Source organism: Equus quagga, chromosome 3, assembly GCF_021613505.1.
Source record: "Equus quagga isolate Etosha38 chromosome 3, UCLA_HA_Equagga_1.0, whole genome shotgun sequence".
NCBI lineage: Eukaryota > Metazoa > Chordata > Mammalia > Perissodactyla > Equidae > Equus > Equus quagga.
Window position 1 is genome coordinate 111935313 of NC_060269.1, and position 27095 is coordinate 111962407.

Genomic DNA, 27095 nt, shown 5'->3' on the forward strand with positions numbered 1-27095 from the left:
ACTTTACCTAATGCAGGCTTCCTCCAGGGAGGACCCCAGACCACATACACCAGAATCACTTTTGCATGGGAATCACGCCGTGGAGTCAGACCCTTGGTCAATACCCTACTCTTTCTTGTGCCAGACCCATACAAGTTAGGGGGAAGGAATAAGAAAACAGTCAGAGATCTGTTTGCAAGCAACAAATTGTAAGAAGCAAATTTCTGTTTCTGTTTCTGTTCCATGGTCAGTTCAAACTTATGGTGATCATTTGAGACAATGCAAGATTCACAGTCGTCATAGAAAGATATCTAAATACCATGATGTCTGTTACAGAAAAAATAGACTAATACACTCTAGGAAGATTTTCAGCATCAAAGATTGGAGTCAACATGGGTATCGTATTAACCCAGAGGTGACTAGGAGTCAGGAAATGTAATCCACAGGACCTGTGTATGCCGTCACCAAGGCTGTGTCATAGTGGACGACAAGCTTTCAGATGGACCACCCCTGCAAATAAGTGGCTGGTGGCCTAGCACTGCCTTAGCTGTCTGCTTCTCTGCCTTGACCAGGGTGGGGTGGGGATGGGGAGGATGGTCGGCAGTGAGCTGATGGAATTCCTTCCAGAGAAGCTGCCCGTGGGAGGGAGAGCCAAAGCTGTCTTCCTTCCATACAAAGGAACCTGCCTAGCCTTCCCAGGGCTAAAATGGAAACTAGACAGTGTTAACCTTGGCATCACTGGTCCCCCCAGTCTATCCTTTGCCCTCCCTCCGTGGGGTGTAGTCCCCCCTCAGTGCCCAGGTGATACCTCAAATGCAGCAAATCTAGGTCCAATGCATCCTTCTCCATTTTCCAATCCAGTGCCTTCCTCAGCGTGACATCCCTGCCCTGTTCATGGGGTAGCAGTCTTCTCTTGCCCAGGCCTTTTGACTCATTCCCGTCTTCCTCACATCAGTCAGTTACTGGGGGGTGGTAGTTCTTCCTGAATAATCTCTCAAGTCTGCCCCTTTCCTCTCTGTTCTCACTGCTACAACCTTGATTTAGGCCCCTCACCCCCACCCTGTCCCAGTCCTGCTGCAAAGGCCTCCAAAACCATCCGCTGAAATGCCCTTTAAACCGTGTCTCTCCGACATTCAGACACACACTGGACCATAAAGCCGCACCTCCTCCACCTCCTGCTGTGCCCCACACCCAGATCTCAGCTCCTCTCCTTCTGTACAACGCTCCCCCAGGCCAGCCTGGGGTGCTCGCTGTTCCTCCAGTGGGCTGGTGTTTTCTGCCTCCACATCTGTGTGCAGGCAGGTCCCTGAAGGTGGGAACCTTCCTTGACGGAAGTCCTACTTCTGAACTTCAGGGCCTGCTCAGAGGCCATCTCCTTTCCCAGCCACCCTACGTCCAAGTGACGTGCTGTCTCTGTTCTCTGAATAAGCAAGGTCATCAGCTCCAGTCATAAGGAATTTACTTTGAAACAGAAGCAATAGCTAATACTGAATGTTTACCCCATGCCAGGCACTATGCTAATTGCTGTCTCTCATTTCTGATATTTCTGATAATCTAATGACTTAGACATTATTATCCCATTTCACAGATGAATAAACTGAGAGATGTTAAATAACTTGTGCAATGTCACATAACTCAGAAGTGGTAGAGCAGAATTCCTGATTCCAAAGTCCATGCTCCAAACTCAGTGTAGTCTGTTACCTCCCCAGTGTTTTATTCTCAGCCTGAGTGTGTTAAACCTCCCCCATCCCACCTCGGTAAATTATATCTGAAGGAGAGGAAGCAGTTCTTATACACTTCTGCCCCCAGCAATTGTTGGCAGGGCTCCATCATTATAAACTTTTGGATCTTCATTCATACTAAAGTGTAAATGGCTAACAGCTTCCATGACCGGATGACTTTGCCTTAAACTAAAACCCTGAAATTAAGTCTGGCCTCTGCTGTTTAAGATTTAGTACTTTTTTCTCCTGCCTTTACTGTCTTCAGCTGATACCCTTGAGACTGTACCAGATTCCCATACAGAGGGTCAGCTGCTACATCACTCCACCTCTGGAAGTTCCCAAAACGACCTGCCTTGGCAGATAGCTCTGCTCTTTAATTAGCCATACGGTGACTGCTTCCCCTTATTTAATATCAGGAAGTTTCCACGTGTTTCATCCCCTTCCCCCTCTTGGCCATAGTGCCTTCCTACTATTCTTTTCCCATTTTGTACTTTTGTTTGGTCCTTTTCCATGTAATGTGTTATCGGAATCCAGTCTGGGGATTTATGCCAAGTTGTCTCAATTCTTTATCTCTGTACGTGGTATCTCACTTTTTTCATAAACCCTCCTTTTTTGGTATGAATGCACATACTCTGTAGAACTATTTCAGGGCCCAGCATCAAGAGACAAGATGAATGTGGTTTGCAAATCTGCCATAACTTGGAGAAAGCTTTGTCGTCGGCTGTCTTAGCCGTGTTAATAAGTACTCAGTGAGAGCTATAGTGTGAATAATAGAACCCAGCATATTGCAGAAACCCTGTTTTTGATATGAGGATGATTGATAATCCTTTCCCGCCGGCAGACCTACCCTTCTCATTGGGATTTGCTTGACTAAAATATGTTCAAGTTAATTTGCATCCCCTGATTATATACAGATTTGTTGGTGAGTGGGCAGGAGCCAAGAAACATTGCTTATGGCAAAAGAAAGTGAAGGGGAGGATTGAAGAAAAATCAAGATGAACAATTTGCCAGCATAAATAAGAGGTGGCTGTAGCACCACTTTCGTTAGATACCTCAGGTACCTTGGCAACGTGTATGCTGGCGCGTTTTCAAGACAGTGGCTATCTTCTCAGTTCTGTATGGCTGATCATGTTATGTTCTGATATTACTGCTGCCCTTTACCCACTGCATACGATCTGGGCTGTCCCTCCTTCCAGTGAGCACGAAGAACATCTGATTCCAGACCTTCTGGCTCAGTTCTGACTCTATCAGGACACTGGCATCTTCAGTTAGCCCTGCTGGGCATAGTGTTGGAGAACAATGACGCACTAAGCTATGTGGCACCAATGCTGAACCCATCAGGATTTCAGAGAAGAAATAAGTGGGAACTGGAGCTGTAAAAAAATGTCAAAAGGGTAATGAAACTTCAGCCTTAGAACTTCAAATAAAGGGTAGGGCACAGATGATAGATGAGAGGAAGGAGGACATCCCAGGTGAGTAGGTACATCAGCATAAGCAGAGGTTCGGAAAATGGTAATTAGCATGGATTACTAGGAGTAGAGAATGAGTTTGGGTAGAAGTAAAAAACAAGAGTACATTCGCAGGGTAAAAATGGCAGAGATGATGGGGAAAATGAAGAAGGCAATGAAGCAAAAAAGAAAAAAATGTGGTTGAATGTGATGTGAACAAAATTGGACACAATTTGACTATTGGGGAGAATTTGACTTTTGACCAGGCTCAGTGGAGTATATTCAGCTCCAAAACATGACCTATCCTAACATCTTCTATGCAGCTCTTTCAGATTAAAAAATTGGCTAACTAGGTAATGGCTGGTGCCTTTATAAGCTCTTTTTTTTTTTTTTAATTGCTGGGAGAGTGAACTTTGTTATGAGTTGCGTACATTGCCTTTAGGTAGGTGGGGAGGTACACTGGACTGATTTGCAGGGGTAGAGAGCTCTAGAGCCAGACAGTAGAACCTCAAAACTTCATAGACGTCAAAGATGCCCTATGACTGTGCTCTGGGACACATTCAGGATAGGTACGTTCACTTCCAAGCCCAAAGAGAAGATCCTCAGACCTGCCCTGTTTCTTCTTCTATAACAATGGATAAGTGGCTTGTGCACGGTCTCTTGGCTGTAAGTGGTGGACAAGGATCCAGAGCCAAGTGTCTGTCCCCAGGTGTCTTTGTTCTTTGTTTTTTTAATGGCAACATGGTGAGGACATCTCAGGTCATGTCTCCAGAGTGCTTTGTGCTCTCTAAGAGACTAGGAAATTGTTCACATGCTTCTTTTACGTTATCCCCATGCTTTTTATAGGCTAGCAGATTTTAACTCTGTCCTCTCTACTACAGCTTTATGTAAAATCAGCTTGAATGAGTTGCTGGTCAGATTCAAATTAATTCCATTTCAGGGTCTTCTCATGACGTTTGTGTGTTTTATGAGAATTATCCTTCTTAGCTTCTTCAGAATCAAATTGAAATATTCCAAATTTAAATCCATCCATTGACCATTCTTCCTTTTCTGTATCTTTAGTGGTTTCTCAGAACATAGCTATTTCTAGGTTATCATCAGATATTCCTAATCTGGTAGTCTGTGGGTCATTTGTCTAGAACTTGAAAAAAGAGGGGGCTGAGGAGGAAGATATAGACTTAGGTGGACTTCTAACTCCTTCTAGGTGCTTTTAAGGTGACACTGATTCATTACATTGAATTTCAGTTTTCTTCTAGACTTAGAACTCTCTTCTTCCTTGTTATACCTTCATTTAGGATCTGGCTGTCTTCCTTCATGTCATTTTTTTCTTTCTTCTCCTTTACCTCCTCCCTTCCTTCTTCTTCCTCTTTCCCTTCAAGCAGTGATTAAAAAGAAGAGACCATCTAAAGTTACTAGGCAAGAGTTATGAAAAAATAAGGAGCAAGAAAATGAATTTAGAGAACTGAGAAAGGTCAAGAGAGATTGAATGAGAACTGAGTTGAGAAAGGTAAGAAAGGAAAATGGAGGAGCCTGGTTTGGGACGGTCATCTGAGACAGAAAGATAGGGATGAGTCTGCAGTGAGGAAAGCCCTGAGATGGACCTTCTCACACCAGCCGCTGGGCAGCGCTGTAGCTGGCTTGGTTTCTGCCTGGAGTTGCCCAGGGTGGGGAAGGGGAGGAGAGAGGCAGTGGGCAGCCAGTTATTCTATGTCCAGGATGTTTGCTAGACAGATGTTTGAGCAGCCTGAAGTCCTTACTGGAACAAAGGCAAGGGTAAATAAATAATTGAACCCATCCTGGTGTGTGTCCTATACATTTAACTATTCCAAGGCTTGTTTTGAATGGAATCCAAACACAGCATGATCTAGATGGCAATGTTGTAACCCCTGGCCTGGCCTCGAAAACTGAATTTGAACTTTCTGCCTGAAATCGAGCTCAGAGGAAACTAAAAGTTCTTTTATACTTAAAAATAGAAATAAATTCTGGATTTGCTTTGGCCTTCTTGGAGAAAAGGCAGAGTGGAAAGAGTTAGAAGTTATTTGGTAAAGAGTCATTTTGCTGAGCGCTCTCCTGAAGTAGAACAGAACCTTCAGGAATCGAATTACATGATAGACTGCTATCCAAGATGATTGTGGGCAGTGAAAATGCTTATCAATAGAATATGTGGGATGATGGTTCTTCAGAGTGGGGGAGGGGAATGCACCATTACTGGGTCTACCATTGTATTAGTCCAAAATATTTTTACCATCTCTTCGCTTCCATACAAGACTTGTCCACTTGGTGTCTCTGTGGGTCACCATTAAGCCCCTTTCTTATTCTTTCTCACCATGCGTCATCACTCATCTTTCTATAGTGCTGCTGTGTTCTCCCTTTATTAAGAGTTTCTCCATTCCCTCTACATATTCTGAGGGAATTTCCAGACCAGTGAGTGTGGAGTATAGTAGGCAGGTGACCCAGCGGGTATCAGCACTGAACAAAGTTAGCAGGAGAAATCTGAAACCATGGATTCTTCCAACCCAGGAAGTTGGGTTAAAGCCAGCCCACCCCCACCTACTCTAGGAGATCAGTTGATCACTTGGATATTAGTCTAATAATTCACTAATCTGACTTTACTTCGTGAGAGACTACATATCAAAACCAAAAGGCCATTCTATAGGTTAGCACTTTCCAGTTTAGATATTGTTTATTAAACTTTTCATTGTGTTACTGAATCCAACATTTGTTCAAGGACATTTGAAATAGCCAAGGAGTTTTGTAAATGTCATGCAGCAAACAGGTCCTTCTGGCCCCTCCTCCCCATCAAGTCAGCAGGAGCCAGGGAGTAGTACAGGTTTTTGTGGTATGGAAATTGTGTAGAATTCTAGGAATAGCCCAGTAGCAGCATTAACAAAATCATCGTGTTCTTAGAATAGTTCAAATCTTGACTCAGCCTATTCACCTAAGGTTTTATGTGTATTCCAAGGGTTGGAAGAGAGAAAGAGGAACCCACCGCAGGATTTGCCTAATCTTGAACCCCCTGGTAATGGCTCTCATTCGAAGTATTCTTGAGTTCAGATGCTTTTAAAGAATTCTTGCTCCTCCTGAAATGTTCAGCCTCTTGGAGTAAGGAATAGATTGGAGAGAGATGGATACAATGGATCTGCCCTCTATGCAGTGCTTCAGCTTTAACACACTTAATTCTAAATTGTACCATGGCTGTTGGTGCAAGGCTAGACACATAGACCAATGGAACAGGATAGAGAATCCCGAAATAGACTCATACATACATGGTCAGTGGATTTACCACAAAGGCACCATTATGATTCAGTGGGAGAATGATGGTCTTTTCAACAAATGATGCCAAAGCAATTGGATGGCCTTTAGGGGTGGGAGGGGGGGTGAACTTTGACCTCTACTTCATATCATACACAAAAATTAATTCAAGATGGACCACAAACCTAAATGTGAATGGTAAAACCACAATGTTTGTAGAAGAAACCAGATCTTTAACAGGACACAAAAAGCACTAATCATAAAAGAAAAATTTGATAAATTGGATACAAATATCTTGGTGTTAAAATTATGCCGTAGGAAGAATCCATAGCATGTCTTCAAGATCTGTGACAGAAACTCAGGCTGGAATTCTTCCATGTGCCCTCCCAAACCTGTCCCCTGCCAAAGACGGATGCCTCTGCTACATACAGGCAGACGGATGCAAGTTAAAATAAGTGGTGTTTTGCAAGCCTGAGACACCCAGCCCTCCCAATAAAACAGTCTTGCATTCCTTGTGTGGTTTTGATGCGTGAGAGGCAGCTTGGTTCCCGAGCCCCTCCAATTCTCTGAACACTGGTGTATTCTTCTCAGAACAATCCCGTGAGATCCCCTGAGCTTTGAGGTCATCCTGCCAAGTCCGTGTGTGGGAAGGAGGACAGAGCCACAGGGAGGCCCTCAGAGAGGTGAGCGAAAGGAGTTCAAAGTCCAGCCAGATCCGGTTCTGTAGTGGCCAAGCCCTTGGGGTCCCAGGGCCCTGGGGGAAGCCTGGAATAGCTGGGGTGACCCAGCCCAGCCCTGTGCCGGGTCCCGTATCGTTGTGGTCAGACTAGGAAGCGTCGGAGACAGAGCCAGAAACACACATAAACACAGCATGGCCATGCTTACCACATCCACGTTTGCAGCAGCAAAGCCGAGACTCCTGGCCAAGATTGACGCTTCCTCTTCAGACCTATGGTTTAGAGGGAAGGAAGCACAAAATATATTTAGAGCTTTCAAAACTTTGATTGTTTGGCACATTCTTACAAGGAAAAAAAATTAAAATGCCCCAAGGGATTTTTAAAATCAGCTTCTAAATACTTTAGATGAGTGGGAAAAATCTTACATGCTGGGGTCATTTCCTTTCTGTTTCAAGAAATTAATAGTGTGCTGGAAATAGCCTGTTGCAAAAGGGGAGACTTCATGTCCTTTGAATGCTGATTATGCCAGAAAATTTTCCTGGCCTAAAGGGAAGGTTGTCCCTTTCCCAGGACTGTGATGCAAGATGACCCTGCAGTTAGACATTTTATTAGGGCTGGAAAACCCAAGGGAGTGAAGAGCTGAAATTGAGAGGGAATAATTCATTCGTTCATTCTAGAAATGGTGTTGAGCATTGACTACAGGCTGGGTTTGGTTCTGGAATAGTGTACTGTCACAAAGCGGGGCTGGGCAGGCTCTTAGCTCTACTCCCCTCGTCTGGGCACTGTCCCTGGTCTCTCTCTCTGAAAGCCCTGAATGCCTGAAACCCAGCATTCAGAATTAGCAGAGGTGAAATTCTAATTACCACCCACTAAAGTAGGTGTGTGTGACTCTTCTACTGCCGATGTTGGGGGGCTGTCCCCTCAACAGAAAGGAGCAGTAAGCAACCCAGCTCTTTCCATCTCTGTTGGCTTCTAAAGTGTTGAGTTTCAGAGCTGGACCAGCGATCATCTAGTGGGTTTACTTGCATGAGTCTGGGTAATGTGTAAAGAGTTGAATATCTTATGTGGGTGTTGGTCAGCCCTCAGGTGGTTAGAGCAGGGATCAGTGCTGCTGTAAAGGGCCAAACTGTAAGTGTTTTGGGCCATGCAGTCTCAGCCACAACTGCCCAACTCGGTGTGGCTGTGTTCCGATAAAACTTTATTTTATGGACACTGAAATGTGAACCTCTTATAATTATCACATCATGAAATATCCTTATTTTGGGACTGGCCCGGTGGCACAGCGGTTAAGTGCGCACGTTCCGCTTCGGTGGCCCGGGGTTCTCCAGTTCCGATCCCGGGTGCAGACGTGGCACCGCTTGGCAAGCCATGCTGTGGTAGGCGTCCCACATGTAAAGTAGAGGAAGATGGGCACGGATGTTAGCTCAGGGCCGGTCTTCCTCAGCAAAAAGAGGAGAATTGGCAGTAGATGTTAGCTCAGGGCTAATCTTCCTCAAAAAAAAAAAAAAAAAAATGCTGAGACCTCTCACAAGCCATGCAAAAACAAGTGGCAGGCCAGATTTGGCCCATGAGCCAGAGTTTGCCAACCCTGGGACCTCTTTGGTAACAAAAAGGCACACCATTGATGTTGGTTCTAAGTAAGGACCTTTGTAATGGACAGAGATGATAGAGAAGGCCTAGGGATGTGATCCAGAATTGGGGGGACAGCAAGGTGGCACTCTAGGCTCTCCCTGGGTGGTGCCATACCTAGTGATGCTGTTCAGCAGTGCCTTGACAGGGGCCCCCACTTGCCAGTGCCCCCTGGCGGGGACCTGGACACTGAGAACCCTGGGACAGAGCCCTGTCCTGGGAGCCCTAGTCACTGCTAGACCTGTCCCTGCTTCTCTTGCACCCACTGCCTCCCGCAGCCTGTGCTGGGAGAAGGACCCTTCCACCTTCTTCCTTGACACCCACGCCACTTCTGTTCAAGGTGTCTCCTTCCAGTCTCGCCGGGCACAGAGCACTCCACATTTCTCTATTCGATGAAAGTGACCATCCCTGCCTTTTCAGCATCAACTTGTCAATCTTAGATACTAAGATGCTGGAGGCAGGGACGGCTGTCTTTTCTGGGTGCTCCACACATTTTCAAATATCTTCTTAGACTTTTTTTTCATTACACAAGGAGTGGTTGCTTGCTCCCCGCCCCCCCGTACAAGTACAGGCAAACAAAAAAAAATGTTAAGCATTTTGGAACTAAAATTTCACTGTATTAATTGGAAAGTCCCAGATAATGCAAAACAGCTGGTAAATTAAAACTCATTTAATTAAAAGCATGATTTGAGAGAGAAGAAAATTTTGTAAACAATAATTTGTTTTCCTAGTTGCTTTTATTTGTTTGTCTAGCTGTGTGTATTCCCAAAGCATAGCTCACCACTATGCTGGTGGCAGGGGGAAGCCAGTCTGGTTTTTGAAATTTGCTTCAGACACGATCAAGTATTTACTCCCTAGCATGCTGATGAATGTTCAAGTCTGTTTAAAAAGTTGTATTTGGCTTTGTGCCCTCTCTTGTAGGTCCTTCCATCGTGACACCCCCCAAGGACATCTGGAATGTCACTGGCGCCCAGGTGTACTTGAGCTGTGAGGTCATCGGAATCCCAACCCCTGTCCTCATCTGGAACAAGGTCAGTGGCACAGATTTCTGGAAGACATCCTGGACTGACAGGCTCCTCTCACTGCACAAGGATGGTAATAACCAAACATCCTCAGCCTGCTCTGTGGCCTGCTGCTCCTCAAAGGCGAAGCCTGCGGCAGTCTTCCAGACAACTCCTCAGGATCTGTGGACCGATTTTACTGACCTCGGAGGGTCCCTGCCCTGCTTTTTGTTAGCAGTGGCTGAGCAGGGAGCCTCAGGATCTGGAAGGACTATAATGCTGAACACTCAAACCCACCCTCTGAGTGTGTGTCGGGGGTGTGGGGGGCAGTGCATGTGTGTACGTGTGTGCACACATATGTGTGTGCATATGGGAGCGTGTGGGTGCATGCATATATGAGTGAGCGTGTGTGCACATATGCGCACATATGTGCACGTGTCTGTGTCCCCATTAGAGACTGTAGCATAGCATTTAAGAATGTGAGTTTCAGGGCCGGCCTCTTGGCCGAGTGGTTAAGCTCGTACACTCCACTTCAGCAGCCCAGGGTTTCGCTAGTTTGGATCCTGGGCGCGGACATGGCACCGCTCATTAGGCCATGTTGAGGTGGCGTCCCACGTGCCACAACTAGAAGGACCCACAGCTAAAATATACAACTATGTACTGAGGGGATTTGGGGAGAAAAAGCAGGAAAAAAAAAAAAAGAATGTGAGTTCGTTAGCCAGGTTGACTGAGTTCTCTCTAAGCCCAGGTTTCTTAGCCTCAGCACTAGTGACATTTTGAGCCGGATAATTCTTTGCTGGGGGGCTGCCCTGTGTGTTAGAAGATGTTTAACAGCATCGCTGGCCTCTGCACACTAGATGCCACTGGCACCCACCTCCCAGTTGTGAAAGTCAAAAATGTCTCCAGGCATTGCTAAATATCCCCTGGGGGGAAAATCACCCCGACGGAGAACCAATGCTCTGAGCCTCAGTTTCCTCCCCTGTGTGATGAAAGTAGCATACCCTACTTGTAAAGATTACGTAAAGTGCACAACCAGAAGGACCTACCACTAGAATCTACAACTGTGTACTGGGGGCCTCTGGGGAGAAGAAGAGAAAAAAAAGAAGATTGGCAATAGACGTTAGCTTAGGTGCCAGTCACGGGAGTTTTCCTGTTTGAGCGGCATTGTCTTATAAACTCTCTTCGCATTGGAAGGACAACATATTCTCAGCATGTCTGTAGAAGAGAAAACACTCATTTGCCAGATCAAATCATACTTCACAATTATACCCCACATTATTTTACATTATGGCCCTTTTTATACATTTTGCCTTGTTTAAGCCTCACAACAGTCCTGTGGAGTAAACATCATCAAACTCGTGCTAACAAAAAGGAAGTCTAGTTGAAGGAATAGGTGCCTCCAGACGCCCCTTTCCAGCTGGTTTCCTTCTCTCGCAAGCTGTTCGCTTGGTGTCTGACCAGAGGAGCAACTTCTGGAACTCCGGGAGTGATTTTGACTCCTGTAGTCAGAACTCTTTCTGTTGCAAGTCACTTCAGACTATCTTAGGCAAAAAAGAGAGAGAGAAGAGGAGGTGATTCCAGCCTCAAGGGCAGTGGATCCAAGTACACAGTGTGCTCAGGACTCTTGACTCTTTGCTCTCAGTGTGTTTTTTTCTCATTTTTTTCTTTCACCTCAGAAAGCTTCCTCCACACCGTGGGTGATAGCGGCTCTGGCAGCTCCACGCTCACATTAATATCACAACTTAAAGACCCCAGAGGAAAGAAAGGGCCTCCCCGCTCTCAGCTGCCTGTTGCCTGCCAACCTCTGGCTCCCCCGTGTGGCCAAAGGGTTGCGGCACCCCGGTGGGGCCATCTGCTGGGAGTGAAGTCGGGGCTGGGGGTGGGGATGGGCAGAGACAACAACACTGCTACAACTATCTTTTCCAGCTGAAACTTCTGTGAAAGGAAGCAGTGAAATTTCTCCCCAATAAAGTATTTTTTTTAAAGTGGGGGCGGGTAGCAGTGAAGAGGAAAAACGCAGCTGGCGGCTGTGTCCCTCTGGCCTTCACGGCAAAGCTGCTAAAGCTCCTCATTGCTTGTTTGGAGGCTGCTGGCTTGTCCAGGGGGTGGAGAGGCAGAGGGACAACTCCTCCAAAGAGTATCCACAAAAAGCTCTGTTGCAGTTCTCCAGGGATCACACAGTGAGAAGCCAGCTGACCCGAGTGTCCGGGGACATGTGACTTTACTGACCATCTCAGCGGAGAATCATTTCTTCAGTGCTTGCTCTGCCCCACCCCCACTAAAGTACACACTTACTAGGGGAAAAAACCTGCCTGCGAATCTTTTCCTTTAAGCTTTTGAGATTGTGTAGGGCAGATCCCAGAGGCTTCCCAGAGGGCTCGTCCACGAGGGGTGGGGAGGAGGCATGGGAAGGGAAGGGAAGGAGTCAGGGAGAGGGAGAGAGAAACAGAAAGAAACGATTTTCTACAGACTTGCCAGAAAAGGCAAAAACCTGACTGCCGGCTTCTGCTGATTTTCCTCTACCTTATAATGTCATCTGCCAAATGCATGTCCTAAAGCAGTGTTTCTCAAACGGCAGACCATGACCCATCAGCGAGTCCTGAGTTTAATGGAGGGGTCACAACCAGCATTTTCATTAAAAATAGAAAAGAGGGGCTGAGGGACTGGCTGGTCGTGTAGTGGTTAAGTTCATGCACTCCACTTTGGCTGCCCGGGGTTCACTGGTTCAGATCCCTGGCACGGACCTACACCACTCATCAAGCCATGTTGTGGCAGCAACCCACAAGTAAAGTAGAGGAAGATTGGCACAGATGTTAGCTCAGGGACAATATTCCTCAAGCAAAAAGAGGAAGATTGGCAACAGGTGTTAGCTCAGGGCCAATCTTCCTCACCAAAAAAAAAATAGGCCGGCCTACATCAAAAATCCCCAAAGTACGGGGTTCAGACAGCTTCCAGATTGGGTGAACACACCCATACCAGGAGGGTGATGCACCCCAACTCTGAGGGGACAGAAGCTCTTGTGCTCTGGACCCCCCAGACCTCACCCTGTATATCTCTTCATCTGGCTGTTCATCTGTATCCTTTATCACATCCTTTAGTAAACTGATAATCATAAGTAAGTGTTTTTTGAGTTCTGTGAGCTGCTCTAGCAAATTAATCAAACCTGAAGAGGGAGTCATTAGAACCTCTAGTCTGTAGCCAGTTGGTCAGAAACATAGTTGATAACCTGGGCTTATGGGGCTGGCCCCGTGGCCAAGTAGTTAAGTTTGTGCGCTCCACTGCGGCAGCCTGGGGTTTCACTGGTTCGGATCCTGGGCGCAGACATGGCACCGCTCATCAGGCCATGCTGAAGTGGCGTCCCCCATAAGACTACCAGACACACTCACAGCTAGAATCTACAACTTTGTACTGGGGGGCTTTGGGGAGAAGAAGAAGAAAACAAAAGATTGGCCACAGATGTTAGCTCAGGTGCCAATCTTAAAAAAAAAAAAAACCAAAAAAAAACCCTGGGCTTGTGCATGGCGTCTGAAGTGGGGGTGGGGAGAGCAGTCTTATGGGACTGAGCCCTGCCTATGAGATCTGACGCTATCTCTGGGTAGGTAGTGTCAGAATTGAGCTAAATTGTAGGTGTCAGAGCTGGTGTCAGAGATTGCTTGTTGTGGGGAAACATCCCCTCGCCCCAACATTTGGTGGCCAGAAGTGTCAGAAATGAAGTGTTCTCTGAAGATAAAGGAGACACTCTGTAGGAAAGAACCAGTTCTTCCTCACATAGAAAGGAAAAAACTGAGTTTTTTCCATTACACTGACCTAAATAATTAAACAGGCCATTTGGTTTTTCTCTCCTCTGCTTGTCACCAAACTGTTAAGAATGCAGACATATTGAAGATAACACGTGTTCGAGTCCAATTTAAGCTTTTGGATATAAACGAGTATTAGAATCTCACTTGTTAAACTGAGGTTCAAAGAAGGTAGCATGTCCTTCTTACTCAAGGACTTTTAGCAATAGCAGAACTAATGGGACAAGCCTTGTCTCCGAGACCCTTCAGACTGCAGTGACACTTCTGATGGTGACACAGCCTGGTGAGGGGTTTGAACTTTCCTTACTAGTGGTTATCGAGCTGATGTTAACAGGTCCCATGCTTTTGCAGCAAACCTCTAGCCTATAAAGAGTCGAAGGGTGATATTTTGAAATGGGGACATGGACAGAAATAGCCATATTTCGATGTTTTGAGACTGAGAGGCTCTCTATTCACTTCCTTTCCTGCCTGAACATTCTTCAGATTTGGGCTTTCATGACCTCTAAGACTATTCTCTTTTTTAAATTAAAAATAATTAAGTAGGGGCCAGCCCAGTGGTGCAGGAGTTAAGTTTGCACGTTCCACTTCGGCGGCCCAGGCTTTGCAGGTTCAGATCCTGGATGCAGACCTACGCACCGCTTGTCAAGCCATGCTGTGGCAGGTGTCCCACATACAAAATAGAGGAGGATTGGCAGCAGATGTTAGCTCAGGGCCAATCTTCCTCAAAAAAAAAAAAAAAAGAAAAAGAAAAAAATAGTTAAGTAATAATGGTAATAAGGAGATACTATCCAAAGACATATAAAGAGTGAGCTCATAATCTCCCCCCACCTCCGTCTGCTCCCTGAAGTAGGCATTGTGAACTGCCCTGGTTTGTGTCTTTCTATAGCCTTGTTCCTGCCCAAACATATACAAACCCGTATCCCCAGTTTGCAGGGAGCGGTGGGAGTATAGTGTGCATATTACTCGGAAACTTGCTTTCCTCAGTAAATACTTGATGGGCATTCCTCCAGGGCTGCTTCTCAATAACTACATAATATTCCAAGTATGGATGTACCATAATTATTAAACCACTCCCATATTGCTTCCAATTTTTCATCCCCTTAAACAATGCTACCTGAAACTTCAGAGTACACATATCTTATATACAAGTGCGTTTTTTCCCTATGGGATAGATTCCCCCAAAAGTTACATGACTAGGTCAAAAGATTTCATTTTAGTTTGGGTAGACATTGTCAGATTACGTTCTGAATGGATTCAAGCCGTTCATACTCTTCCCAGCAGTGGCCACCATTTCCCTGCATCCTCACCGGCACTGAATATTACCCCTCTGTTTAGGTTTTATTAATATGATGGGCAAAAGTATCATCTCATTATTGCTTTCATTTCCTTGACTATGTTGAAAATATTTTCATATTTGCATTTTCTCTTATATGGATTGCTATGCAATATCCTTTACCAATTTTTCTATTGGGTTGTTTCTTTTCATTATCAGTCTGTGGCTCTTTGTATATTAGAGATATTGACCCTTTCTCACGTATTACAAATTTTTTCCTTGACAATCATTTTGTCTTTTATTTCTTTGAGTGGCTGGGGATCTGCAGGGTTGAACAAACACATATTCTATTTCATCATAAAACTCTTCTGAAACTTCACCAAAAAGGCACAACAAATATGTTCTGTGCTGCATAAATGTCCTTGAAAGGTTCCCTGAACTTCAGTGAACCCGTGAAATGCAGTATTAACCTGTAGGAATCAGACTCACCCATCCCACTTCTGTAATCATTGGCACTTTTCTTTTTTTGGTTGACTATCTGCAATAGCAGGATTCAGACTTTGTTGCAACTAAAATACAACCAGAGGGGCCAGCCCCGTGGCATAGCGGTTAAGTTTGTCTGCTCGGCTTTGGTGGCCCAGGGTTCGCTGGTTCAAATCCCGGGTGCAGACCTATGCACTGCTTCTCAAGCCATGCTGTGGTAGGTGTCCCACATATAAAATAGAGGGAGATGGGCACAGATGTTAGCTCAGGGCCAACCTTCCTCAGCAAAGAGGAGGATTGGTGGTGGATGTTAGCTCTGGGCTAATCTTCCTCAAAAAAAAAAAATAATGAAGATTCAGTGTTTCTATGCTGTAGTGCTTTTCTGCTTTGGTCACACACAGAACACTTAAAGGATTCTGAAAGTCAGTAAACAAAGACCAGAGACATATTGCTTTAGCTGTTGAATCGAATTACTACTTAGACCATTGTTAAAAAGTATTTTTAAATAACTGTTTCAAAACCTGCACCAGCATAAACCATTTCGGCCAGCAACTTGGGGAAACAAGGGAAAAGATGCCTATTGATTTATCCATTTTGTCTTTATAGCATTCATATGAAGATAACACTAAGATACCTGGTTTTCTCTCACTAATAGTGGCAATGTGGGGAAATCCCAGAAAAAAAAGCAAACAAATAAACAAATACCAAGCATTCCAAACCAGTAATGTTAGATATTTTTTATAGAGTAGGAGTTGGCCTAGAATCCCACGTGGTTCGCAGAGTCCCAGCCCTGGTGTCTCTGAGAAAATAAAGGGTGAGTTTGACACTGAGACGAGAGCTTGGTAACAGCACACAGTGGGAGTGAGGCCACGTGTGGAAGAAGCAACATTGATGTAGAGTGTCAAAAGAAATTTATATACTATGATCTGGGTTTTCTTAACTCAAGATTTCTTAATTATAAAGGAAAATGAAAAGGAAACTATTTGAGACTGTAAATCCTTTTTTTCTAATTACAAAGGTAATATCAATAAACATCAGCTTAGCTCTTAAAGGAAGCCTGGGAAAGAATAAACAAACATTGCTTTGTGTATTTTTTTTTTTTAACCCATCATTAAACGTATCTGACAGTTTTTGCTCTCAGGTCTGTCATAATGATTTAATGAACCCTCAGCCCTCAGAAAAAAAGTAATGGTTTTGGCTTTGGACTCAACCTATTATTTTCACCATTGATGAAGTTGTTGCAGCAAGAGCCCCCAGACTTGGACTCCTATGCAAGGTCCCAAGCATCAAACCTAGCACTGAGTGACACAGTTTGTCAGAGTGCAACATGGCATGGCAGGCAGGAAAAGGCCTGGCACTGAGAAGCAGAATTTACAAAGGCATGTGTGAATGATGGTAGCCAGTGGCAGGAGAGTATGACAATGTGTATTTCTCGAGCATCCAGAAAAATGTCAGTTTAAAATATATAAGCTTAGAGAGAAACTGATAGGAAAAAATAAAAGAAAATCTATATTTTATGTTAAGTATTCAGGAAAGGGTAATATGGAAATTGCCAGGTGTAATCCAAACAGAAAGTCTGATGTACGCCCTGTGCAATTCTTGGAATGTGGCTACTTCCAAGTTGATGATTCAGTGCAGAAAACTCAAGACTATTTCCTTTTATTTTTGCAGGTAAAAAGGGGTCACTATGGAGTTCAAAGGACAGAACTCTTGCCTGGTGACCGGGACAACCTGGCCATTCAAACCCGGGGTGGCCCTGAAAAGCATGAAGTAACTGGCTGGGTGCTGGTGAGTACCAAGAGCTGGCAAGGATTTCGTTCTTAGGATTAGACACAGCAGACCTGGCAGAGGTGCCTGAGGGACTGCCAGGCTGAAGGACCTTGCCCTCTGCACCTCTCTGGAACAGCCCTACCACAGGGCTGCTGCTCCTCTCTCAGAGGGAACTAAAGAGACTATTGAGTATTGCGGAAACCACCAGTGAATAAATGAGTTTTTTTCCTAAGAGTTCAAAGCACTTAGATCATATACCTTATCAAGGTCTCCCTCAAACCAGTATGTGCACCTGTCCAATGTGATTAAAAGTTGTCAGTGACATTTCCTGAGAGTATCAATCCTCCTGGCAGACTAAATATGGTAGCTCTGTGAATCTCCTAGTACCGGACATTCACTATTCCTAGCAGTATCTCTGCTATCAATCCCCTGGTCATCTTAGGAAACTTAGGAAATAATGACCTAATTGAAGCCACTGGAAAAAGAGAAGCCTGCCATAGAGGAACTAAACATCCTTTTTCTTTCACAGGTATCTCCTCTCAGTAAGGAAGATGCTGGAGAGTATGAGTGCCATGCCTCCAATTCCCAAGGGCAGGCTTCAGCATCAGCAAAAATTACAGTGGTTGATGCCTTACATGAAATACCAGTGAAAAAAGGTAGGCAACAAATCTCACAACCATTTAAAAACGACTAGTGCTTTTGTTTAATAAAGAACAGAACCAAGTACGAAGGTATAAGATGTAGCTCTTAATGAAATTCTGTTAGGAATCCACAAGGGCATTAAGTATGCCATCAAGATGTAGAGCACGTGGTGGATGGAATGCTATTATTGTGACTTGGAGGCTTTCCCCTTATCTTACCTGGAAGAGTCAAACTCAAACTTGACTGAAATGGCTTATATTTCCCCTAACTTTCTATCTACGTAGCATTTTTCTTTGGTCTTGTGTCTATTGTATTAAATCCCCATTTAAAAGGAAATGATTGTAGGCGATTCTGGTCCTTCACTTTGAGCTTTTATAAGAAAAAGCCACGATGTGAGTCTATTGGCAAGTACCCAGCTCTGTTCCGCCTCCATCCACTTCACTGTCAAAAGCTTCCTCTAAGCACCGATCTTGACGGCGTCAGAGCGATGCTACTTTACATTTATATAGTTCTATTAGACTGATGTCTGAATTGGCTTTTCCTTAAGCCAAAAATAAGAGCAAAATTTATTGTCAGCATTTGTCACACCACTGCACTGTGCAGATCTCTCAGCTGTGGATTGAAAGGAAGAAATATCAAGTAAAGATGTGTTTGGTCAGATTCTCTTCGGCAGGATGTGTAAAGCCAGGTGATGAAACAAACAGAGCAGTAGCTCAGAGACAAGGCATGTAGCTGAGTCTCAGCTCTGCCACTAATTGTTCCTCCACTTCAAATTCTGAAGGAAGGCTCCTCAGGCTCTCCGTGAAACGTGCTCTTTATAAGGTCCATCTCTCACACATGGACCAGTACAACAAAATCGCCTCCCACGTGTAAAATCATACAGCTCAGATTCCCGAGAGCATTCCACCATGTCGTTTGTACAGTTCCATCCCCACAGTGAGCAGCTTATTTGGAAATATTGAACTACCTGAAAATTAGAAATCCACCACATCTATATATGTAACTAATTTTTATCTATCTTTTTCTTTTTCTTTTTTTAAACAGGTGAAGGTGCCGAGCTATAAACCTGCAGAATATATTCGTCTGCACAGCTAAAAGTAGTCATGAATAACTACAACCCCTGTTCTTGCCTAATAACCAGCTTCTTTTCATCCAATCCATTAACACTTTACTTAGAGTCACTGGTTTCACATAGTGAAATACACAATAAAGATAATACATCACAACTATCTACAAAAATTTATTGTCTATTTACAGAAGAAAAGCATGTGTATCATTAAACGAAACAAATAAAATGCTTTTTCTCACAATGCAGTACATATTTGTTATATTTTTAAAAGCCGTATCATAGAAACAAGACACAAACGATATTCACAAGTATCTTGAGAATCTTCTAAAAGAGTTAAACGCTCATCATTCGAGGTGCAATACTCATAGACATAAGTTCTTGAAACAAGAGTTTGCACGCATAAGGCATTCGCACCAAAGAAATCTGGGGGGAAAAAAAAGGAAAAACGTAATTAGCAAAGCTGTATGGAAGTAACCTCACTTCCCTACCCCAGAAAAAGGTACAGACTTGGGACCACAGATGACGACTAAATGAACAGACTGGTAACACTCATCCTGCTGCCTTAGCTTAGCGGGTGGGGGAGTCTAACTAACAGGCTTTGGTATTCCACCCTTTCTGCTAGACATGGTGCATATTATTCACCCTTCTCAATTAAAAGGTTTTAAACTCATTGTTTAAAATTCCTTGTACATGGCCTTATTATTTCCAGAAGATGAATCAAATTTATATATTATATATTTAGAAAAATCAAATTTATATATTTTCCTCATTTAAAACTAGGACTCTTACAGAGACATGCTATCAAAGTTGTGCAAATGTCAATCTTTTCCACCACAGTAAATCTGGCTGATGATCAGACCAACATGGTTATATCCTAAACAAATAGCAACTGCCAATAATGTCTATACACACCTGGGTTTTATTTCGGCAACCCCTGCACTCGTACGTATGGGTCCTTGTGTTAGCAATCGCCATTATTCCACAAAGATTGCAAACGTGAACCTGATATGGATCTGATGCCTCAAACAATCTTTCCCTTAAAAACTGGGCTGCTCCATGGGCAATCTGACAATCTCGTTCCATTTCTCCAAAACGCAGGCCACCATCACTGTTAAGGGGAAAACAACATATTATTTTGTACAGTCATGCATCACTTAACAACAGGGATATGTTCTGAGAAACACATCATTAGGTGATTTCATCGTTGTACACACATCATCGAGTGCACTTACACAAACCTAGATGGTGTAGCCTACTACACACCTAGGCTATATAGTACTAATCTTATGGGACCACCATCGTATATATGGTTTGTCGACTGAAATGTGATTATACAGCACATGACTATGCTTATTTTCTCTTATCAACACCACTTCAACTAATGGCAAAGGTAAAGAATGACAGTAAAGAACTAGATGCTAACTTTTATACCCTAGCATTCTCTCTACAGGGTGGGGAGGGAGAAGTCTACCAACTATTTGATGTGCATTAGAAGGTCCCCAAGAAGAGTAAACACAGTAGATTCTCAAGTTTGGATATAATTTTCCTCATAAAATACAATAAAGTAGAGAGTAGTCATCATGCTATCATTTAATTTACTAGAATTCAACTCTATAGTCAAAAGAGAATAATTAAAAACCTCAACCTAAAAAAAAAAGCAGCTTCTCTGTGAATGAGTCTCCCAGGCAATAAAGCCTGAAATGACAAATGCATGTTGGCAAAAGTAACAGAAAGAACAGGTGAATGATCACAGGTTTCCCAAGCGTGGAAGTGAAATGAAATGCACTGTTCAGATGGCCAGGCAGGTGGATGCTGATGGCTTCCTTAACATTCTTAATACATAAAATCAATGAGCTTCTACTGATATTACTAAAACACAAATGACTGGTCAACTCTGACGGATGCTAGACAACCAATTCATCATTTTGAAAACTAGTAAATAAAGGGAAAGAATCAAGCACTGACAAGACTTTACTATGTGAACTATGTCACCAAGCAACCAGTTGAGGAAACAAAGTTTCCCTCCATAAAAGTATCCCAGCTAATAAACGAAGGAATGATGCAATTAGAATCTCATCAGTTTGCAATCCCTATGTAATTAAGGGCTTTAGGTGAAGATCATTAATAGCTGCTAAAATCATAAAAGTGAAACAACCAGATATTGGAAGTAAACGATACCGCCTAAGAAGTACTACTGCAAAAAGAACACAAACCCTTCCTCAAGGCTCTAGGTCTAACTAGCTATTTACAAGAAAAACAGGAACGCACACCCCAGCCACGCAATCAGAAAAATCCAGACTGTGAGAAACCCCCCAGGACAAACAGTCCAGTTTCTTCAACAAATAAACTGCAAGGAAAAAAAAGTTGGAGGGCAACTTACAGATTTAAAAAAAAAAGAGACATCAATCAATTGCAAAGCATGGACCTTGTTTGTATCCTGATTAAAACTAACCTTTTTAAAAATCATGCAATCATCAGGAAAATCTCAACACTGGATATTTAAAAATATTAAGAAGGTACTATGGTTATTATTTTTTTTAATGTTCTAATCTTGTAAAACAGAGGTTCTCAAAGTGTGGTCTGTGGACTCCGTAAGGGTGAAAACAAAAAATAGTAATACTAACAACACATTTCCTTCTTTCACTGTGTTGATTTTGCACTAATGTTCACAAAAATAACTGAATAAAACTGCTGGTACCTGAACACAAATCAAGGCAGTGAAACCAACCTTTACTAGCAGTCATACTCTCCACTGCCAGTGAAGGGGGAAAGGGGGGGAATGCCAGTTTTACCTAAGAATGTCTTTAATGAAGCAGTAAAAATGATTAGTTTTATTAAACCCTGTCCCGAGTACACATCTTTTTAATATTCTATGACAAAATGGGAAGTTCTCATAAAGCACTTCTGCTGTATACTGAGGATGGTTGTCTTGAAGAAAAGCACTTGCACGGTTCTGAAATAGTCACTTTTACCCTGGACTATCTTTTTCACTTGAAAAAAAGAGCTGATCCAAGCTGCATTAATTCACCAACATTAACACCAGCTATGATAATTCAAACTTAGATATTCGGCAGACTTTTTTTTTAAATGAAGACAAGGAAACTTCAAGGAAAATAATTTTAAGTATTTGTTGAAAATGATTAAAAATTGAGTTTTTAATCAAAAGTCAGGATTTTTAAAACATCAATCCAACACCATGGGCTTGATAACTTCCCAATACTTAAAAAGACTTTTCTGATGACATCGGTGGTGCTATTCACAAACGCGATGTGTTTTTTTTTTTGGTACAATGAAATGTGTTGACATTTAAAAATCTGCATAACTCAGTGAACCAATATTTTCCAAATAACCAATTATGATGCTACAAAATTATGCATGTGTAAAAGATAGATTCAAAGTACAACTCAGGCCAATGGATTTAAATATGAATATCTGATATGGTTTCAGATTCTACATCACAACTAACCTTTAAGAAACTACAACTTATCCTCTTGGTGCAGCATCAAAAAAGAATATCCACAATCATCTGAAAAGGTTATTAAAATATTCCTCCCTTTTCCAACAGCTTATCTGTGTGAGGTCAGATTTTCCTCATATACTTAAATATAAAAAATAAAATACTGCAATGGAATGAATGAGAAGCAGACACAAGAACCCAGCTGTCTCTAGTAATCCAGGTTATTAAAAATAACAGTTTGCAAGGGCTGGCCCAGTGGCAGAGTGGTTAAGTTCACACACTCCACTTTGGCAGCCCAAGGTTCATGGGTTCAGATCCTGGGCGCCACTCATCAAGCCATGCTCTGGTGGCATCCCACATAAAAAACAGAGGAAGATAAGCATGGATGCTCAGGGCCAATCTTCCTCATGCAAAAAGAGGAAGACTGGCAACAGATGTTAGCTCAGGGCCAATCTTCCTCACCAAAAAAAATGATTTGCAAAAAGGTAACCAATGTCACTCATCACTAAATTTATTTGGAAAATATTTTTTCATTAAAATTCATGTTATTTATGTTAATGTGTAATGAGTTTATTAGTGTTATTTTTAATAAATTAATAAATATTTTAAATCTCAATTTTAATTTCTAACATGATAAACATCAATAGACAAAACTCAACATAAAAAAAAGCTCTTTGTGGTCCTGGAATCAAGAATTTGAGAACTACTCTTTTATACATATATGCTGCAATATTTAAAGAAGAAATTACCTGATATCTGGGCTTTGCTTAAAAATAATCAGGGATTGATAGGGAGATGGATGTAACAAAAATTGGCTGTGTGTTGATGATTATTGAAGTGAGGTGACAGACACATGGGGGTTTCATTATACCATTATCTCTATTTTTGTATGTGTTTGACATTCTTCATTAAAAAAGGCTAATTAACAACAATGATAATAATGCAGCTCTCTTACCGAGATCTACCCTCCATGGGCTGTCTGTTAAGGATCTGAATAGGCCCCCTAGCACGAGAATGAATCTTATCATCCACCATATGCTTCAAACGCTGGTAATAAGTGGGGCCAATAAAAATTTGTGATGTGATTTTTCGACCAGTGAACCCATTGTACAGGACCTGAAACAGACAGATTTTGAAGCATACACTTAAAAAAATTAAACAAGTTCAAAGAATGTATGTGCACATACTGTATGATTCCATCTTTAGAAAAATCAAAACAGACAAAACTAATCTATACTGTTAGAAGTCACGCGAGTGGTTACCTTGGGGTAGGGGTGGGAAGGCAGTGACTGGAAGGGGACACAAGAGGGGGCCTCTAGGCATAAAGGGTTCTGACAATTTTCTTTTCGAGATCTAGGTGCCAGTCACAGAGATGCGTTCACTTTGTGAAAACTCATCAAGCTGTACATTTATGATTTGTACACATATCTGAAGTATGTATTATACTTAAGAAAAGGTTTACTTTTTTTAAGAATGAAACTACACACATACAAAAAAGAATAAAGGTAACAAATTACTAACGTAAGAGCAAACATACCTCATTTCCTCTGAGATGGTAACCATAATCTGATAAAAGATTAGAAATCTTTTGCACATTAACAGCATCATTAAATGGAGTGGCATCACCAATTTCACCCTTGTTAGCTGATACCTTTAAAAAAAAAGTAGTCTTTTAAAGGCCTGCTTCCTTCTGTCTCCCCTTAGAAATCTATGACAAAAAATATATATATTTTTTATATCAATTAAAAAAACTTTCTAGAAAAGGGAAGATTTTTCATTAAGGTTCATTTCACTAATACATTACATATTTATAATAATCTAATTTACCTAAAAAGAAAAACTCAATTATAAGCCTTCAAATAGGAAGACATCCATGGGATGAGATAGAAAGAAAAAGAAAAGATGCCCTAATATTTCCTATGGCTCAAGGAAAAGGACATTTTAATGCCCTAAAACTAAGCCATTCATGTGTTAGGCTACAGCCATTCTACCTTAACAAGATACTTAAAAACAGAAAATCTCCACTGAGAGATGCACACATAGCTAATAATACAGCTATAAAATAAGTTCACACTGAACTAACCACCAATGAATTAACTCTTCATCTATAGAGAAGAACGAGTCAAAAGGACAACCATATATGTATGCAGAGGTTGGATGCAATAAATTTTATAAAAATTCTGAATTAGCCATTACTTTGCAAATTTTTGCAAAAAGAAAAGGTATAATCATAACCAATTGAAAAGCAGGAAAATTAAGTATCATACGAGTTTTTTCCAAAGTACCCTGCCTCAAATATGAGAGAAATCACCTGTCATTCTGGAAGAAATATCAGTTTGAAACCTCTGTTTTTAAAGAAAATCTCTTACCTTCCCTTGAAGACACTCAATCAAGTGACCAATAGTCATACGAGAGGGGATGGCGTGGGGATTAATGATGATATCAGGGGTGATACCTTCACAGGTGAAAGGCATATCCTATAAAGGGATTTTTAAAAAGAGACTTAAACTTCTATCTCTTAGCTACGGAACTAGAACTGACCCCCATCTGAACTTTTCCATGATCTAAATTCTGTGCAACATCGTATGTTCATATATTTCAAACTAAAATTAAAAGTCAAGCCTCCACTACCTTTGAGTTCTTAAGTTAAAGCAAATTTTGATTTAATAAAATGTTCAACAAAACTTTGGGTCAGGGGTGAGAGAGATAAAAGATACGTACCTCCTGTCTATACTGAATACCACAAGTACCCTTTTGACCATGTCGGCTAGCAAATTTGTCTCCAATCTGTGGAATTCTAACAGAGCGCACCTGAATTCATATAAAAACAGGTTAGTTAAATTAATCTGGTTTACTTTCTATAAATAGCGATATAACAAAGCTATACTTACCCTGATTTTACAAAATTTATATCCTTCCTGGTTGAGAGTTACCATAACCTGATCCACAATGCCAGTCTCACTAGTTCTGAGAAAAGTACTACAGTCTCTCTTGGTATAGCGCCTATTGGTGCTCTCCAATTCATCTTCATTTTCAGGCAAGGTGACTGTTTTGCCTATAATAACATCATCTCCTGATACACGAACCCCAGGGGCTATCAAACCATCATCATCCAGCTTGTCATAGATGGCATGCCTCATACCTGCAAGGAAACAAACATGGAATTTTCTGAAATGGTACTATCATAGAGAAAAGTATTTAAAATGTCACATAATCCCCCAAAAAAGATTAAAAACCGAAACCATAAATCATAAATCAGTTCCAAGTCATAGAGAAGTTCACATGAATCTCTAATACCACAAACCATGTGTAGTGATAATATAATGCCCTTATTTCAAATATTAAAGACTATTCTGAACTCTAAAAAAACACTGGACTGAACATTGGAAAATAAGATTCTCCATTTGCTGGGCAACTTTCGCTAAGCTTGTTGTCATCTTCTGATCTCTATATTACATGAGAAAGAATATCCATGCCCTCTACACATATGCTCCCACAGAAACTTTGAATTTCATCTTATGTAATCCTAACTCCACTGAATATCAATTCACTATCTCACAGAACCACCCACAGGAAATGAGTAATAGGAAGATGCCTAAGGAAACAAAACACATTTTACTTCACCCAATACTATCAGAAGTCAGAATTGTAGCTGAGATACCCTATTTCCCTGGGACATCCCATCCACCTCACTGTATATATAGTTTTTAAGTGTCTGTGAAAATAACAAGTAGAAGAAAATAAGGTTGAGCTTTCTAGAAGAAACAAAAAATGCTAGGTATCCTCTCATTATTTATTTGTTAAATGTATACAAATATTGTGGCTAGACAAATATTATGGTCACACCACAATCTGAAGAGGGGAAGGAGCTCCCAAGCAAATTCATAAACTAAGGGAGAGAACACAGTACAAGTAAGAATGGGGCTGAGGTGTATTCCATGAAATTACATGACCTCTCTGATTTCGTAAATAATCTCCTCAGTGCAGGACCCACTAGGACAGAAGGACTATAGCAAGCACAGTCCTAGGTGAAAGACTAGGCAAACACATATTTTCTTAAATATGAGCTCTAAAAATGACATGAAAATATACTCCTACGTGGCAAAAAAAAAAAACGGGGGGAACCCAGAAAAATTATGGTAAGTTAACTTTGAATTCCATAATTTAAATGTCAGTATCACTTACCCTGGCATGTTTCACGTGTAGGCTTCTCAAAAACTTCTTCTTGATCAAATCCTTTTTTAGACTCCTGTTCTTTGTATGATCGATAGAAAACAGACCTAAAAACACATGGTTCTAAAGGTAACTTCTATTTGCCTTTAATAATAGGGCTTAGAACATACCAATAATTTTGACTGAATTGATATTTGGGAGACAATTTAAACCATGAATCTGGGACATGGGTTAACTTTATTAAGGGTCAAACTTAAGTCCTAAATGTTATTACATGGGCCACACATGTAGCATTTGACCCATAACATAACACAGCTAGAATTCTATGTGAGAACAGGAAGGACCTAACATCACTGACTCCAACTTCCCACCCAAAACAAGAAGCCTTCCACAATGACCCTGAGAGATGGTCACCTAGGATCCACTCCAATATTTCTAGTGAGAAGCCTATGATACTAAGTTATAATGTCCATCCTCTGCTCCTAGTGCTATTCTATGAAACTAGACAGAAAAAAACCCCTCCTCTTCTAAATTCCCAGTTTTTTAACCAATCTTCATATGCCATGGATTTGAGATTAACGATTATCAAAAAATAATCAAATTGAAGTATAAGAGAAAAAAGACTGAAAAGAAAACACACTACAATTTTAACAGTAGTTATTTATCGGCCCTAGGATCATAGCTTTATTTTTATTTCTTCTTTAGATGTTTCTAAATTATCTAA

The 27095-nt window shown here is 41.8% G+C and overlaps 2 protein-coding genes across 2 annotated transcripts in view; one reads left to right on the plus strand and one right to left on the minus strand.

The window, feature by feature from the left end:
• IGFBP7 (insulin like growth factor binding protein 7) overlaps positions 1 to 18982 on the plus strand; it is a 67513-nt gene extending 48531 nt beyond the window's left edge. The window contains exons 2-5 of the mRNA XM_046656006.1: positions 9628 to 9737; positions 16932 to 17048; positions 17560 to 17686; positions 18717 to 18982. Of these exons, the coding sequence (XP_046511962.1) occupies positions 9628 to 9737; positions 16932 to 17048; positions 17560 to 17686; positions 18717 to 18736 (374 nt within the window). The 3' untranslated portion in view covers positions 18737 to 18982. The remainder of the gene's footprint in view (positions 1 to 9627; positions 9738 to 16931; positions 17049 to 17559; positions 17687 to 18716) is intronic.
• A 48-nt stretch (positions 18983 to 19030) lies between these two features.
• The window catches only part of POLR2B (RNA polymerase II subunit B), a 44100-nt gene continuing 36035 nt past the window's right edge, over positions 19031 to 27095 (minus strand). The window contains exons 18-25 of the mRNA XM_046656003.1: positions 26384 to 26478; positions 25090 to 25340; positions 24920 to 25009; positions 24568 to 24675; positions 23736 to 23849; positions 23154 to 23314; positions 19654 to 19849; positions 19031 to 19164 (exon numbers count right to left, since the gene is read on the minus strand). Coding sequence (XP_046511959.1) covers positions 19075 to 19164; positions 19654 to 19849; positions 23154 to 23314; positions 23736 to 23849; positions 24568 to 24675; positions 24920 to 25009; positions 25090 to 25340; positions 26384 to 26478 — 1105 coding nt within the window. The 3' untranslated portion in view covers positions 19031 to 19074. The remainder of the gene's footprint in view (positions 19165 to 19653; positions 19850 to 23153; positions 23315 to 23735; positions 23850 to 24567; positions 24676 to 24919; positions 25010 to 25089; positions 25341 to 26383; positions 26479 to 27095) is intronic.